The sequence below is a fragment of the Rhinolophus sinicus genome, linkage group LG02 (assembly GCF_036562045.2).
Source record: "Rhinolophus sinicus isolate RSC01 linkage group LG02, ASM3656204v1, whole genome shotgun sequence".
Taxonomy (NCBI): domain Eukaryota; kingdom Metazoa; phylum Chordata; class Mammalia; order Chiroptera; family Rhinolophidae; genus Rhinolophus; species Rhinolophus sinicus.
In genome coordinates, this window is record NC_133752.1 from 126,788,470 (window position 1) to 126,806,138 (window position 17,669).

Below are 17,669 nucleotides of genomic sequence, written 5' to 3' on the forward strand. Positions count from 1 at the left end.
AACAAGGTTCACTATGACTCCAAAATGTTAAATGTGATTAGAGCAGCAACCGGCCTGTTTTCCTCTATTTCAATCATGTGGAGTACTTTCATGGCCAATGAGAACGTCAGGAGATTTGGCCCCACCCAGCATTGGGGCTCATGGAGACTGACTCCTCTGTAGCAGATTTGGGATTTTGAAATCAAATGCATTTTCATTCTCTGCCTTCATTCATTTCCCTTGCACGAAGAAACTTATTGTCACTGGGGCACTCAATCAATTGTTGGGGTCCAAGCCAGTGCTGACATTTTGTTAAGCTCTCTTCAGAATGTATAAAGCAAGCTTTGTACTAGGACAAAAGTGGCATATCTGAGCATCAGAGGAGTGCTTGAAAGCATGCATAGTTGACTATCCAGTGGTCAGGGCAGAAGTAAAGATTCCATGAGATGTGCCACTCTGTACGCCCCAGAGTTGGAGGACAGGAAATGTCATTGTCTTGGTCCTTAGAGATTACCACCTGCGGTCGTTGAAATGAGCTTGTGGGAAGTGTGAACCCTGACTCCACCTGTCAGACAGCAAACTCAGCTCTTGTGTCATGGTAATAATAGGACAAGACACATGTGAAGAAATCGAGGTGCACACTTATCATCAAAGCTAACACAACATGAGAACACAGCAAATGCTCAGGACATGCACATTATGAGTCAATGTGCATTTTGATAAGATTAACTTTACTGTATCAACAACATGCAATATTATAGAGGACATATTATAAGTAGAAAGCATAGTGTTTTTTCTTGGCTTTGAAAAAACAGCACGTTAAACAAGAAATGCTCAATAATATGTATTTAAGAATATAGAGCACACCATCTGACAAGATGAAAATAATCACAACAGAGCTCTGCATCACCACAGTAACTTACTGAATGACAAAAATCTCCTTGCGTCTAAAGAAAAATGAAGAGTATCTGGAAGTAAAGATTCATTATTTATTTAGTATACAAACACACTGCATTTCTTTTGATTTGCTACTACAAAACATGAGCATTACATATCTTAAACTTTATTATACTTCAGGACATTTCTCATCCTGAATTCACATATTAGTTAAACATTTCTTATCTGGATTCTCATAGTTTTGCTGTTGCTTGTAAAATAATTTAAGACAGAAGTAAAATTAAGGGCAAGAATCTGTCAAAGAATCAATGGCAATTAAAATGCTATTCTGTTTAGAATTTCATATATCAGTCAAACATTATGTATTCTTATTGAAGGCAGAATAAAAATTGCACTACCAAAGATTTTCCACTTTCTGCAGGTTTGAACCTATGCTCAAATGCCATCACTCCTTTGCCCCTTATCACTAGAGAATATATAATTGAAAAGAAGCAATTCTTCCTTTAGAAACTTTCTCTGCATAGAAAATGCTTCTTGAAGGATACCAAGAGTCCTTGACTATTTAAGAGTGTTCACATTGATCTCACCTAGTATGCCTCAGAGTTAAATACACACACACACACACACACACACACACACAAATAGGTGTATCTTCGTATCTCAGAATCAAAAAGACCTGGGCTAACATCATGGCTCTCCTATTTACTAGATGTATGACCTTGAACTTACTTAAAATCTCTAAGTAACTTTTGTTTTTCATTTGTAAAATGAGGGTCAGCGTACCTACTACAAAAATTGAGTTACCTGAGATCATTACACACAAAATTTAACACACAGTAATTGCCCATAAAAGGTAGCAATCATTATGTCAGCAAACTCTACATGAAAATAGTTTGGGATAATTTTAATTTTATAAATAACATAAATGCCACTAATAAAACCAAATGTATTCTGATTTACAGTTTACAAACAATATTCATAGGATCTTTTAAATGGTAAGCTTCCTGAGGACATAACTATGTTTAACAAAAATTCAATATACAAACCTCTAAAGTTATTGAGGAAAGAAAAGTACACTTAAACTAGCAATTTAATTGTTTGTATCTTTTTGTTAAAAAATTTAATTCCATTCATAAATACTAGATTGGGCCTGAGTCTTAAAATAATGTCCCATTACATTCATTCAACTAAAACAGTCAAGATAATTAGTATAAAATAATGTACAAAATTTTTTTGGAAAAAAAAATTGAGGCCTAGAAGAAACTGAACTACTGTCGAGTAAGAATATTAGAAACATTGACTAATACTCACCACAGAAAACAGAACTTCTATAACTTAATTGTGAAAAGGAGAGAGTGAAAATAAACTTTTTTAGCAAATAGAATCTTTAACTTGTGAAGATTCGGTTGGGTTATTTATTTAATTGGGTTATAACTCTTTGGGGAAAGTAGTCTGTTTTACACTTAAATGAGTTAAAAACAATCCACAGGGTCAATTCGTCTCAGCAGTCTTAAAGGTCTGTGTTTTACCTGTGTGTATATGCTGATCTTGCCAGTATTTTCTCCTAGAATCCTTTCTCACTTCAATGGGTTAAGTGGCTGTACTTTGAAGGAGTGATAACAAAATGTTGTTTTGTTCATTTATTGTGTAAGAAAAACTATGGGTTATTTTCTAACCTGGTAAGTGTGGTATAGGTGAGCCAAATATATTAAATATTCTTCCTAAGAAATATAACTTGCTTTGTCTAAACTTAAATATAAAATGTCCATAATGAAAAGATATAATTATCATTGCAACAAGAATTTAAAACGTTGTCTTGGCATGTCCCTGAATGTTCTCATGGAGTTAGGGAGTACTAAATCTTCATTTGAGGTTTGTTCTACTTTGGGAAGAAAAAGTATAAAGTGAGAGAATTCTTCAGCTATTTACTGAAACAAGGTAGAATATAATTAAATAATGAGAGTTTACATATACAAAAATCATAGGATGAACCTTAAAATATAAAGAAATATCTAGACAGATAACATAAAATAGTTAAAAAATTTCTTAACTATAAAATCCCAAATCCTTGAAAGGATTTAGTACAAAGCATTGTAATGACTTTTCTTTTGTCAACTAAGTAACTCCCTAAAATTAACAATTCAATGATTGGTTAGATATCCTTTTTAATTTTTTTTATTTTTATCATGTCTCTTATGGACGTGTGAAGATATGTAACACTGAGGAAAACTGCAAAAAAATAGCATGAGGAAAGTGAGCAGTTTGGACCTAAAAAGAACAAGCCTCAAGTAGAAAGAGCATATGTTAGCTGGGTAGACCTAAAGGAAATTACCTAAGTTCTTTCCTGCAAGTAATAAAGACATATAACATGTTATTCTACAACTTGGAAATTAACTCAAACTCCTTGACTCTTCACCCCCAGAATCTACCATCAGTCTCTGGCTCTACCCTCATCAGATCTGCATGACTTTGCATAGGTTTCAATCTTCCAGCGCCTCAAAGACAGATGAAGAGCTTCAGAGCTTCACTGAAGGATAATGGCCCCATGCATACTGGCATGTGCACATGGCTGATTATAGATTGGTTGGTTACTATTTTTTCTAGTCATACTGTCCAACGTATTAGTGACTTTATTAACATGAAAAGCCTTCAATAAATAGTAAAGCTGGAGGTAGAGCTCTGTAATGAAGAGTTAACACCCAAACCACTTGAGAGTTATTTTAATAAATTTCTGTAATAAATCAAGCAAAGCATATTATTATGTGCCATTGGAATTACAAATAATGTTTCATAGTCATGAATACTGGAATAATAACAAACAAATGAGAAAGTAAAAAGCACAGAAACTAAAATTTCCAACTTTGCTATTACTAGGGGTAATATGTACTAATTTTTTATATGCAAAAATAAATATATTTGAAAGATACTTCTGCATCCTTTTACAAATAAAGCAACATATAAATAAATAAATGTGGAAGTCAGAAAATAATGAGGAGTCAAGGTTAAATAAGGCAGTTCCTGAATTATAAATACCCAATAATAAACAATTTGTACAGTCCTTACCCACCTTTTCTATTAGCTGGCATGATAGCAATTATTAAAAAACAAACACACACAAAATCCCCAAAAAATAATCCCTCAACCTTATACCTTTTTGATAATGGCTGTGTCCAGAAGTAGAGGAAATTGCAACCTGTGAAAATACGCAGAGCTTAGGGAATCTGACCTCACCATAGCCTGTCTAGAATGGTTAGCCTCCTTGGATAAAGAATGCTGTCTCCGACACTACCTGGCTTTTATTATTTTATATCTCCTAAAGAGCTACTTACTATGGTCTTTTGCAGGATTAATAAAGTTTCTTTTAAAGAAATACTCTAAAAATGGATGCTTAGAAGCTCACATTTTAGTATGGACAGATTCAACTAACTTGTTCAAACAACTAAAATGAATTGCACGGAGAGACCTGAAGTTCTGTATACTTTGCGGTCTAGAAGAAAACGACTGGGACTCCAGGCCTGTGAAAGGGGCACAAAGAATTGAGAAAGGAGTGTAGAAAGGCAGGTGAAAGAATACTATGTACTGAAATTCATTTGGTCCACAGGGGGAAAGGAGAAGAAACGTCCTTTCACTATATAGCATGACCCTTCAAGGACAGAGACACAGAGCCTCATACAAGTAATGTTGTATTGTCCCTATGATATGGTTTCATTTTGTCAGATTACCTTGGGAATCCATTGCTTTTTTATACATAACATTTCTTATGTGGAAACTATGTCCTGGGTAATATATAACCATCTTACACATAGTTTTTGGAGCAATATCCATTTTGGATGGGAACAGCCTGTATTATACTATTAACAAAGATAAATATCTAAATACAGAGAAGTAAGTTTTCATATCCAACAAACCAAATCTCCCTGTAATTAGCCCGAACAACTTTCATTCTGTAGCATCTGGAAGGTCCCTGCTTAACAGATGATACTTCCCTCTATAGCACATTTTAGATATTTTAGACATGCTGGAAATATTCTTGCAAAGTCAGTCTGTTAGGTGAAGGCCAACTTTGGTAAATGACAACTATAAATGATTGATTCCTTTTTAAGTTCAACACCTTTGATGTCATATTTTCAGAGTTAATAATAATTTTTAAAAGTTCAACAGACTTATGCAAGTGTTTTATAACAATTGTCTTGTGTTTATTCAAAGCATTACAAAGTAGTGACTCTTTTGAGAATCTAAACTTGCTAAGATTATCTGATGATAATTTTTAGTAAGAATTTGATAAATTATCTCAATAGACAGCTTTTCAAACGTGTCAATATATTGAATCATTTATAATGATTTCAAGAGATTTTAAAATTACGTATTCTTTAAAATTACGCACTTCACTATTTCCAATACATACTCATGACATATATTTAGTACACATATTTTTATTTTTCCTTCCAAAGGTAAATTTTACTTTGTGTTTAATTTTTAAATACTAAGCAATTTAAAAAATAAAGTGTCTATATGCAATTTAGTCTTCTAATGTAATTCCATACTAAAGTAAGGAGTTACAAGAAAGGTTTTTATTAAAACGATATAAATAACATCAAGTAATTACAAATTTAATTATTTTAAACTTGTGGTTAGAAATGTGGACCCTCCTAGAATAACTACTGTAAAAAAAAATCTATCATATGAAATGAATTATTAAGCATAATTTTAAAGGTTTAATGTGTAAAGTTATTTGTCTCAGAACAAAGAAGATTGGTTGAACATTGTAGTCTGAGGTTCATATTGAACTCTAAGTATTAAGATTAAGTGATTCTCCGAACACCAGTGAGAAGTGTGCAGAAGATGGAGGTCACCCTTTGAAAGAAGATCTCTGTGACCTGTATAAATAAGAGCCCCACAAACACTTCCAACAAGCATAGGTCAGAATCGGGTCATGGCTTCAGGCCTTCTGGACCACTGATCGCCCAGAGGAGTGTGCTCACCGTGTTAACCTCTCGTCCTTCAGTTCCAGGTCTGCCACTGTGATGAGCTGGTCCAGCTTGAACTTAGTGTCAATAATTTCTGCATCCCGAGGAGAGTATGTGCCACCTTCTTTCTGCTTCTGCCGAATTCTAAAATAAGTGTGGTCAAGTCCGAGAAGGGAATATCATAGAAAGCATGTGAAATTAGGTTTAATTTTCTTTTTAAGTAAAGACATTAATATCTTTGTTGGGATCACTTCTATGAATACATTGCAATTGTACAGCTACTCAACTTCTTTTTCCATTTTAATTCCATAGAATGTATTCTACTACATATTTTCTAACATGTTGTTTTGTTGAAGTTTCAAGTTTTAATAAGAATTAGTTGATCAAATCCTGAGTCACTGGCACATTCAAAATAAAGAGCAAATGAGACTGATGCTGTGAGCTTGTTTCTCCTTCCCTCTAGCTGTCTCATGGATTTGTCACAAATCCATGTCAAAGTGGAAATAGCTCATTATATCAGCACCAATGCTAAAAGTCAATGCTCCACTGTTTTTAGATACATAAAACATTTTTAAGTACATGAAAATACATAAAAATGTGTTTTGAACTGTGTTCTTGATTTTTAACAAGTATTACGAAGTATATAATATTATTTACTTATAATCAGAAAACTCAGGTTCAAAAATCAAAATCACATGAATCTGATAATCAAGTTAAAGTCTTCATTTAAGCCATTTACATGCTAATTTGTCTATGACATAGTGTGGTACATTACAAAGTAATGATTAGCTTTTCTATCCTTCATATTTCAAACATGTATTATTTATTACAAGTTATGTATTATAGATGATATAAGAAGTAGCCTCAAGACATTACAACTTAGTTGGGAAACAGGATCTAAACTTAGAAGAAGCATCAAAACAGAAAAATGATTCAAATTACAAATCATAAGACAGTAACTGATTAGCTATAAAATGTTATATAAGTGATTACAACACTTAGTATTTAGAAGAAGTAAAGAAATAGGATTTGACTTGAGTGTTCCAGAATGAGAAGAGGAGGAAGCACATTTCCAGTTGACTGAATAAAAAGTAGAGTTGTACAAAAGCCTATGGAATGTTCAGGTAAGAATAGACCCATTTGGCTGAAGAGATGTAGGGAAGTGGTAGGGAATAAGGAAGGACCATTTCCTGCCCACTTAAGGAGTTCATCGTGTAAAGAAATGAGAACTCAGAAAAGATTTTAGAGCAGGGAAACAATATAAATACGGCAGGTACATACCCCTTAGGGACTACATCCATGTCTTACACAATATATCTTTAAAATACCTAGACTAATGACTTTCTCTCATTACCTTCTGGCTGAATCTGAAAATAGTATGTGGTATAAGAAAAATATCTTTTTCAAGAGCCTTTCAAATTATCCATCAAAATGATTTAAGATGAAACAGATTGTGCATGGAATTCAGAATACAGGACAATGTTCTTTAGATAAAAATAGAGCCTAGTGAACTACTTAGGAAATTAGTAGAATGGTTACTTTTACAAATGTAAGATCCCTTTAACTCAGCAATCTACCTAATGAAACTAGATTTTAGGATCATAACTAAGATTTCCCCCGAGGTCCTGTAAACCACAGGTGAATGAAGAGATTGATACCAAGAATTTGGAAAGACACTTGGAAAATTAGTACACATATGTTGGTAAACATAAGAAACGTTACCACCACAGAAACAAGTTGGACATCTTTAAAGTGTTGTACTTACTATCTCCTCTGTATAAAACTTTAAAATTTAGATCGGATTAGAATATTTTCATTAAACCTATCAGAGTTATAAATTATTCAAAAAATTTGGAAAGCCTGGCACAATCTGCTTTCATGTTATCACTTTATTGTCTCCTAGCTCGAAATCCACTCTTCTTTGCCCTGCTTTGTGATACTGGAGCTAGACTCCAGAACATTTCTCCTTTGCAAGGGGCAGGATGCTAAGCTTTGTTACTAGAGGACACTAGCATGACCCTGCAAGGAAATAGGAATAGGAAGACCCTTCCCTTGTGGGGTTATGCTTCAATATTATTATTCATTGTGGGGGCCCCACAGTCCACGTGATGAGTTCTAGCAGCCTCGTAAGTGCATGATTTTCCCACAGGTGAATGATACCAAGTAGCTCTAGCTTATCCATGACATCCTGCAAGAATAGGCAGCTTCAACAGACCAATTGCAACCTGGCTACCCTCCAATAATGATGGGTGGATTCTACAAAATAGTTGCAGCCCCTCCGCTCTGTCACATTTCTCGGCCCACTGCTAGTTAATAGGCTGCATGTGCTTGCAGTAGCCATTCCACATTAGCTTTCAGAGGGAGGCTTTTTCTAGTTCTTAGTTCCTTTATTAACAACCCCTGTCCTTCAGCTTAGAGAGAGAAACTTCTTCCTACTTCTGGATCCCTTAGAATTCTCTTTTACCCACTTTAGTAGTTAATTTTTTCTATTAGTTAATAATCATTTTTATTAAATGTTTCCCATTCAAGTAACTGTTGTGACTTCTGTCTCCTGACTGGAATATGACAGAATAATGCCCGTAAAGCAGCCTAGGAATGTGAGTACAAATAAATCTTACCTTGCAAATGCAAAAATAGCTGTTCCAAGAAGAATGATTGAAAGGATACACAAAGTGACTGAAAGAATAATCTCTACAGTTCTTTCTGAAAGTCCTTCACCTGAAGAGGAGGAAGTATAACATCATTAATTATTGTGATGGAATACTATCTTGGATCGCAAAAGACAGAAAACTATTTTATTGGAATATCATTCATGAATGCTAATAAAGTATACAGATTTGTTTGTTGCTCTTCTTCTGTATCTTCAACCGTAACTTTAGGTCGCAATCCTTGGTCCTTTTCTTTTTGCTATCTAAACTCACTCCCGTGGTGAGCCCATCTAGCCTCATGGTTTTAATTTCCATCTATATGATGATCACTACTTAACTGTTATCTATTGAACTTACTTGTATATCAAATTGCCTACTAGAAGTGTAATTAAAATTTAAAAATCATTATTTCCAAAGCTAAACTGCTATACTCCCCTTATTTCAGCTGCATCCTTGAACCTCTAGTTGATGGCAACTTCATTGTTCTAGTTGGTCATGCCCAAAACCTCAGAGTCATACTCTACTTTCTTTCTCCCATAGAACTCATCCAAAATCTTTGAGAAAATCCTGTTGGCTCTATCTTCAAAGCATATACTCTTTTTACTAAAAGTAACTAGGAAAACTTGGAGAGATGGTAATTCCAAAGTGGGAGCAGGGAACAAAAGAAATTCAGATATGAACGGGACAAGAAAGCTAAGAATCTATCAAAGACTAATTACATGAAAAGAATAAAGGATCCTCTTGAAGAGGTTCCTAGCAGCCAAAGAGTGAACAATTTAAATGTTATAATAAATAAAAAACTGAAATTGATTGAAATAGTCAATATATAAAAATCCATGAGTTTTAAAATTACCCAATGAAAGAGAAATAAAAACATAAAAAATACTAATTTGTAAATATTGGTTATAGCTAGACTACCATTTCCTTGCTCTTAAAATTTTTATCAAATTTTTATTTCTGTAATTAAAGTAATTAAAGAGAGAAAATTAGGCATTTTTTTCTGGCTTTCTCCTATGAAATGTATTTTATGAATTAAAAATCATTTTAGTTAAGGAGCTAAAACTCTCAGTAGAAGATAATTTTGTTTAATAAATGTGGAAGGAATATTAAAATTAGAAATTCACAATTTTACATTTCTAATGAAATAATTGAGTCAGGTAACAATCATAAATACATCCTTAAATGGTTATGAGGGTGATGGAAATTGGATATTTACAGTATACCAAAGTATTACCCTATAGATTGTTTGATAGTTATAACAAGGGAAAAACAACTTTCCAGTGAAAGATCATGTCTCATTACTGCTAACATTACTGATTAATTTTAATGTCTTTGAAAATGTGACAACCAGATAATAAACAACTTCTGATGTGAGGTATTTTGAGTTAGGCAGCAATACCTATAAAGAATCCCTGCCAAAAATATTTATTGTGAATATTTAAATTTTTAGATCTTATTTCTAATTTATGAGAAAGAGGTGAAAGGAGGGAAAAATAAAGGAAACCAAAGGAAAGAAATCAGACAAATCCAAAATATGGGACCTCTTATAAGACAACTCATCTTGTTGCTTCAAATAGCCTATGGCATGGGGGTGGTGAAGGGGGAAGTCTTTTCTATATCAAAAATTAAGAGACACAACAATCAAAGATAATATGTGAAAATCTTGTTGGAATCCTGATTCAACCAAAATTACAAGAAAAAAAGTCAGAGGATGATTTTAAAAAGTATGTAGTACTATATAATATCAAGGATTTATTGTTAATTTTCTTTAACTGTGACAATATGATAAAAATGTACTTATTAGAGGAACATAGTAAAGTATTTCAAGGTGGGAATATACCACTTTCTGTGATTTACTTTAAAATACTTCAGAAATAAAAAAACAGATGCATAAATAAAACAATGTAGCAAAATGTTAAAAATTATTAAATTTAATTAGTAGGTATTTGGGGGTTCATTATACTATTTAAAATTTTTGTGTATGCTTTACTCATTTCTCACTACCTCTGCTGCTAGCATCCTGCTCCAGGCCATCATCTTGTTTTACATGAATTATTGTCTGGACACCTAACAAGTCTCCCTGTATTCACCCTTCTTCTCTGTCCATCTATTCTCAACATTGCAGCAAGAGTCATCCTTTAATAACATTACCTCTCTATTTAAAATCCTCATCTCTCACAGAGAAAAGCTGAAATCCTTCCAATGAACTATGCGACCTGGTCCTTCATTAACTCTCTAGGTCCCTGCTACTTCTGACTTTTCAATTTCCACCTTGATCACTCCTCTGAGCCAGAATGGCCTCATTGTTGTTGCTGGAACACACCAAGTCACTCTTTATACCGGGGGGATGTACACACATTTTAAGAGATGTTATCTTAAAATGTGTATACATTTTTTTGGCACCCTCTGTATAGGGCTTTTGCACCAGCTTCTTGCTCTGCAAGGAAAGGTATCTCCCTTGCATATCTGCCTGGATAGTGATTTTATTACTACCTTCAAGGATTTGCTCAAATATCGCCTTCTTATTGAAGCCTATGCTGATCACTTCTTATGAATGTATATGTGACTCCAAAATTCATATATTGTATCTCTAAACCCCAGTGTGAATACATTTAGAGTAAGGAAGTCATTAAGGTGAAACAAGGTCCTAAGGGTCAGGCCTAATCCAATAGGTCCAATAGGATTTGTGTCCTTATAAGAAGAGACACCAGCAAGAATGCGGGTAGTGAGAAGGAGGATTTCTGCAAGCCAGGACGAGAGCCCTCACCAGATACCAAACTGACTGCAACCTTGATCTTGGATGTCTAACCTTCAGAATTGTGGGAAAATAATGTTGTTTAAGCCACCCAGTCCATGGTTTTTGTTACAGGAGCTTGAGCAAACTAAGACATCACCATTTAAAACTGAAAGATACAACTCACTCACATCTTGCCTCCTTCCTTATACATCCTCTGCACACTGTTCTACTCTTTCTTTTCTCCATAGTCTTTATCATCTTTTAATATACCTTACAATTCATTTATTTATTATCCTATTGTTTATTATATGTCCAGAATGTAAGCTCCCTGAGGACAGGGTCTTTATTTTATTCACAATTGTATTTCAAATTCTGAGAATAGTACTAGGCACAAAATAAATGCTCAATAAATATTTGCTAAGTTTGCTAATGAATAAAATATATTGATTTTGAAATAGATATTAAAACTTTTCAGAGACGTCATCAAAATGGCGGCATGAGGTGAGCCTTTGGAAATCTCCCCTGGAATTTACAACAAATTGAAAAACTATAACTCCACAAAGGACTCCCTGCACAGCAGACAGGCAAGACAAAGAGGCTCAATGGGGTAGGAAGGAAGGGAGAAGTGCAGAGACAGAGCCCCGTGAGCACAGGACGCAGACCTAGCTCAGGGCTCCGAGCTCGCTGCATCCGGGAACTACCGCAGCTGCAGGAGAGGGAAGAACTTGGACTGCTAGGGCTCTGTTTATGGCCCACAGGGCTGAGGGGACAGCATATAACATGGCTGAACCCAACGCTCATGGCAGAGACCTTGGAGAAAAGACTAAGGGAAGAAGGCTGAAAATGGTGGTTTAAGCCCTCACTGCTGAGCAGAGAATGGAAGCATTAGGCACCGTGACTAGCTGCCCCTCCTTACGCTCCCAGAGCTCACCCCGCCCCCACCTGCCCAGTGCTAGAAGCAGAACAGTAGCAGTGTCAGATCAAAAGAACAGAATATTTGCAGTTCTGAGAACTGTGGTCCGCAAACACAAATTTGCAGCCCGGCAAAGGGGAGGGAGCCGTCCGAAGCAAGACCGGCCGTGGTGGTGGTCACAGCCATTGCTCTGGGCCACCTCTCACAACTCACCTCACCCCTGTCCCCACCTATCTGGGTGGATCCCTGCAGGAGTAAACAGAACTGCTGAAACACACAGGCTCTGAATCTGGTGCAGGAAGAGCTTTGGAACTTAAGCTTTCCACATCCCCAGAGGGACGCGGTGCTGTATGACTCAGGGGAACTGTTAACAAAGAAGAAGCACACCTTCCAGGGTTCCCACCATTGTGTGAGAAGCTGGAACAGTGCAGAGAAAACATAACACTACAGTGTGTGAGAGAAAGAAGGGCTGCAGTCAGAGAGAAAATAAAGCATTCTACAAACACGTACTGGAAAACAAAACAAAGACCTCTTCCTATCAACCTGTTGCAGAAGCCACTCCTGTAGATGACTAGGAAGAGAAATAATAAATCATTAATTGCCATGATGAACCAAGACAACAAGTCAGCTCAAAAAGAAAATGAAAAGTCTCCAGAAAATGAACTAAAAGATATGGAAATATATGACTTACATGACAGAGAAGTCAAGATTGCAGTTCTGAAAAAGCTCAACAAGATGCAAGAAAACACAGAAAGGCAGTTTAATGAACTCAGAAATACAATCAAAGAATAACATGAACATTTTACCAAGAGATTGAAATTTTAAAAGAACCAAATAGAATTTCTGGAGATTAAGAACTCAATAGAAGAAATTAAGAATGAAATAGCCAGCTTAGGTAGTAGAGTTGATCAGATGGAGGAAAGAATCAGTGACATCAAAGATAGAAACATGGAAATGACACAGATGGAAGAAGAAAGAGACATGAGACTTAAAAGAAATGAAAGAACTCTACAAGAACTTTCTGACTCCATCAGAAAGAGCAATATAAGAATAGTGGGCATACCAGAAGGAGAAGAAAGAGAGAAGGGAACAGAATGTATATTCAAACAAATAGTTGATGAGAACGTTCCAAACTTGTGGAAAGAACTGGATCCTCGAATCCAAGAAGCAAATAGAACACCTAATTACCTCAATCCCAACAGGCCTTCTCCAAGGCACATTGCATTGAAGCTGTCAAAAATCAATGCCAAAGAAAGAATCCTCAAGGCAGACAGGGAAAAGAAGACAGTAACCTACAAAAGAAAGTCCATTAGATTATCATCAGATTTCTCAGCAGAAACTCTACAAGCCAGGAGGGAGTGGAACCAAATATTCGAACTATTGAAAGAGAGAAATTATAAGCCAAGAATAATATACCCAGCAAAGATATCCTTTAGATATGAAGGAGAAATAAAGACCTTTCCAGACATACAGAAGCTGAGGGAATTATCTAATACACGACCTGCACTACAAGAAATACTAAAGGAGGCTATTTGACCACCATCAACCAGAACAATTTATGGCAACTAAAACATAAAAAGGGGGAAAGTAAAGGCCTGAACCAGAATATGGGAATGGAGAAAGTAAGCATGCTGAAGAAAATGGAATACTCTAAATATCAAACTTTCTTTTACATAAACTTAAGGGTAACCACTCAAAAAAAAATCCAGAACTGAAATATATACTGTAATAAAAGAAGAAACAGAGGGAAACATCATAGAATACCACCACACAGAAATAATAGACAACAACAAAAAGGCAAAGAAACAATGGAGACACAGCCTTACCAGAAAACTAAAGATAGAATGACAGGAAATCCTCACATATCAATAATCACCCTAAATGTAAATGGACTGAACTCACCAATAAAAAGGCACAGAGTAGCAGATTGGATCAAAAAACTAAACCCAACCATATGCTGTCTCCAAGAGACACATCTCAGCTACAAGGACAAGCATAGACTCAAAGTGAAAGGGTGGAAATTGACACTCCAAGCAAATGGTATCCAGAGAAAATCAGGTGTAGCCATACTGATATCAGATGAAACAGACTTCAGGGTGAAAAAGGTAACAAGAGACAAAGATGGACATTTCATAATGGTAAAGGGGACTATACAACAAGAAGACATAACAGTCATCAATATTTATGCCCCCAATCAGGGAGCACCAAAATATACCAAGCAACTACTAACAGAACTAAAGGGAGAAATTGACCAAAACACAATTATACTAGGGGACTTAAATACATCATTGACAGCTATGGATAGATCATCCAAACAGAAAATAATGAAATAGCAGCCCTAAATGACACATTAGATGAAATGGACATAATTGACATTTATAGAGTACTTCATCCTAAAACATCAGACTATACATTCTTTTCTAGTGTACATGGAACATTCTCAAGGATAGACCATATATTGGGACATAAAATCAGCCTCAGCAAATTTAAGAAGATTGAAATCATACCAAGCATATTCTCTGATCACAAGGCTTTGAAATTGGATATCAACTGCAAAAAGAAAGCAGGAAAAAACACAAATACATGGAGATTAAACAACATACTTTTAAAGAACGACTAGGTCAAAGAAGAAATTAGAGGAGAGATCAAAAGATACATAGAAACAAATGACAATGAAAATACATCCTACCAAAATTTTTGGGATGCAGCGAAAGCAGTTTTCAGAGGGAAATTTATATCATTACAGGCCTATCTCAAGAAACAAGAAAAATCCCAAAAAGAAGAACAAGTGAAACCCAAGGTCAGCAGAAGAAAAGAAATAACAAAAATCAGAGCAGAACTAAGTGAAATAGAGAACAAAAAGACAATAGAAAAAATTAATGTGACAAAGAGTTGGTTCTTTGAAAAGATTAACAAAATTGACAAACCCTTGGCTAGACTCACTAAGATAAAAAGAGAGAAGACACTAATTAACAAAATCAGAAATGAAAAAGGGGAAGTTATCACGGACACCACAGAAATACAAAGGATCATCCAAGAATACTATGAAGGACTATATGCCACCAAATTCAATAACCTAGAAGAAATGGACAAGTTCTTAGAAACATATAGCCTTCCAAAGCTGAACCATGAAGAACTGGAAAATCTAAACATACCGGTCACCATTAACAATATTGAATCAGTCATCCAAAACCTTCCCAAAAGCAAAAGTCCAGGACCAGATGGCTTCACTAGTGAATTCTATCAAACCTTCAAAGAGGACCTAATACCAATCCTGCTCAAACTCTTCCAAAAAATTGAAGAAGAGACAGTACTCCCTAACTCATTTTATGAGGCCAACATTACCCTGATACCAAAACCTGGTAAGGACAACACAAAAAAAGAAAACTACAGACCAATATCTCTGATGAAAAATCCTAAATAAAATTCTAGCATTGCAGCTTTCTTTACGGTGGCCAAGACATGGAAACAACCAAAATGTCCTTCGATAGATGAATGGATAAAGCAGTTGTGGTATATATACACAATGGAATACTATTTGGCGGTAAGAAAACATGAAACAGGACCATTTGTGACAACATGGATGGATCTTGAGATTATAATGCTAAGCGAAATAAGTCAGACAGGAAAAGCAGAGAACCATATGATTTCACTGATATGTGTTATATAAACCAAAAACAACAAAAGAACAAGACAAACAAATGAGAAACAAAAACACATAGACAAAGACAATAGTTTAGTGGTTACCAGAGGGTAACGGGGGACGGGGGTGGTAGATGAGGGTAAAGGGGATCAAATATATGATGACGAAAGGAGAATTGACCCTGGGTGGTGAACACACAATGGGATTTATAGATGATGTAATACAGAATTTTACACCTGAAATCTATGTAACTTTACTAACAATTGTCACCCCAATAAACTTTAATAAAAAAAAATAATAAAAAAATATTTCAAGTTGAAGATCAGGTATTGAACCACATAAGAATATACAAATTAGTAATCATTTATTTTAGACAACTACTAATTATAATTGTAATCAATTTTAATTTATATGATTTATACTTTATAATTTTATTATAAAAAGTATTAAAATCAAGTAACAAAACAAAATAGGTTAACTATCTGTAAAATATGCAGGGATTAATGTTTCATCTTTTTTCCCTAGATTGGTGCTTATGAAATGTTAACAGTGTGAAAAGATTCCTGTGGCTATTCTGCATGGTAGATTTGAATGAATACTGAATTTTAAAGAGTTATCAGTTTCATGATCCTCTAGAATCTCCAGATAAATTTAGAAGACACTATATCAGCATGTAGCTCAGAAAGAATTTTAGATACACATTTTTTTATATTTTAAAATATGAATGCTTTGTCTTATGAATTTTCACATGCTGACTCTAATTGGATATGCTTGGGAAAGAAAACATGAAATTAAAGAAACTTTATCAAGTAATATTGAATCACTGGACCTTAGAACTTAGTGGGAAAAAACATGATTTCATAGACCACAAAATTATTTTTTCAGATTAGATTACCATTTCAAAGCACTAGACAAGTGAAGTGAGAAAATGACATATAATGTATTAACAAACAATATGTAATCCTTTGGGCACATGTATTACAAAAGTAACACTAAGAAAGGACAAAATGTGCCATGATTATGAGTACAGATTCGGATTCATTGCTATGCATGTACCCAGAGAGCATTACTGGTACAGAATGAGGTCACTTGTTCAAATCCTTGCATAGAAAATGCAATTCTTTCACTTAAAAATATGAACATTAATTTTTGGAATAAGCACAAAACATTTCCTTACTAGACTTAAAATTCTATAAAAGGTTAAATTATGTTGTATTTGCATAATAAAATGTGCTATTATAATTAAGCTAATCATAATAAAGAAGTACTAATTTTTCATAAGTATTATTTTATTTTTTTTTAGATTTTTTTTTTTTCTTTAAGGAGGGCACCATTCACAGTGGCCCATGCGGGGATCGAACCAGCAAACTTGGTGTTATTAGCACCACTCTCTCACTAACTGAGCTAACCAGCCACCCCACGTAAGTATTATTTTTTGATTGAAATTATCATTTTTTAAACTCAGTATATGGATCTGATTTATTAAGCCAGTTTTATATCTCTAAGAAGCTTAAGTTAAATGAGTTATAAAGCTTATAGGACAATGTCTGGCTCTTGATATAGGTACATATTATATGATCTTATTATTAGTATTATTACTGATCTTAAAAGAAAACAAGTTCTTAACAGAACTTAAATATAAAGAGCTTTTTCTTTTGGCTTAGTCATCCTGGATATTCTAATACTGCACAAGAATTTAATAATAAAATTCACTCAGTTTCATAATTCAAAAAATGTAAATTAAAATATCTAAGACAGATGTAATTTTCATTCATCAGATTGGCAAAATATTTAAAGTAGATAATAAAAAGTTGTTTCCAGGGTGTACGGAAAAGCCACATTAATTCATTGTTAAAAAACAAACAAAACCAAAAGCATTTTTTGT

The 17,669-nt window shown here is 34.5% G+C and overlaps 1 protein-coding gene across 2 annotated transcripts in view; it reads right to left on the reverse strand.

The window, feature by feature from the left end:
- PTPRQ (protein tyrosine phosphatase receptor type Q) overlaps nt 1-17,669 on the reverse strand; it is a 195,779-nt gene that overhangs the window by 32,067 nt on the left and 146,043 nt on the right. The window contains exons 34-36 of one of the 2 annotated variants that reach the window (XM_074325366.1): nt 8,462-8,561; nt 5,859-5,987; nt 903-947 (exon numbers count right to left, since the gene is read on the reverse strand). In XM_074325366.1, the coding sequence (XP_074181467.1) occupies nt 903-947; nt 5,859-5,987; nt 8,462-8,561 (274 nt within the window). The remainder of the gene's footprint in view (nt 1-902; nt 948-5,858; nt 5,988-8,461; nt 8,562-17,669) is intronic. The other variant, XM_074325367.1, reaches the window with a different exon arrangement.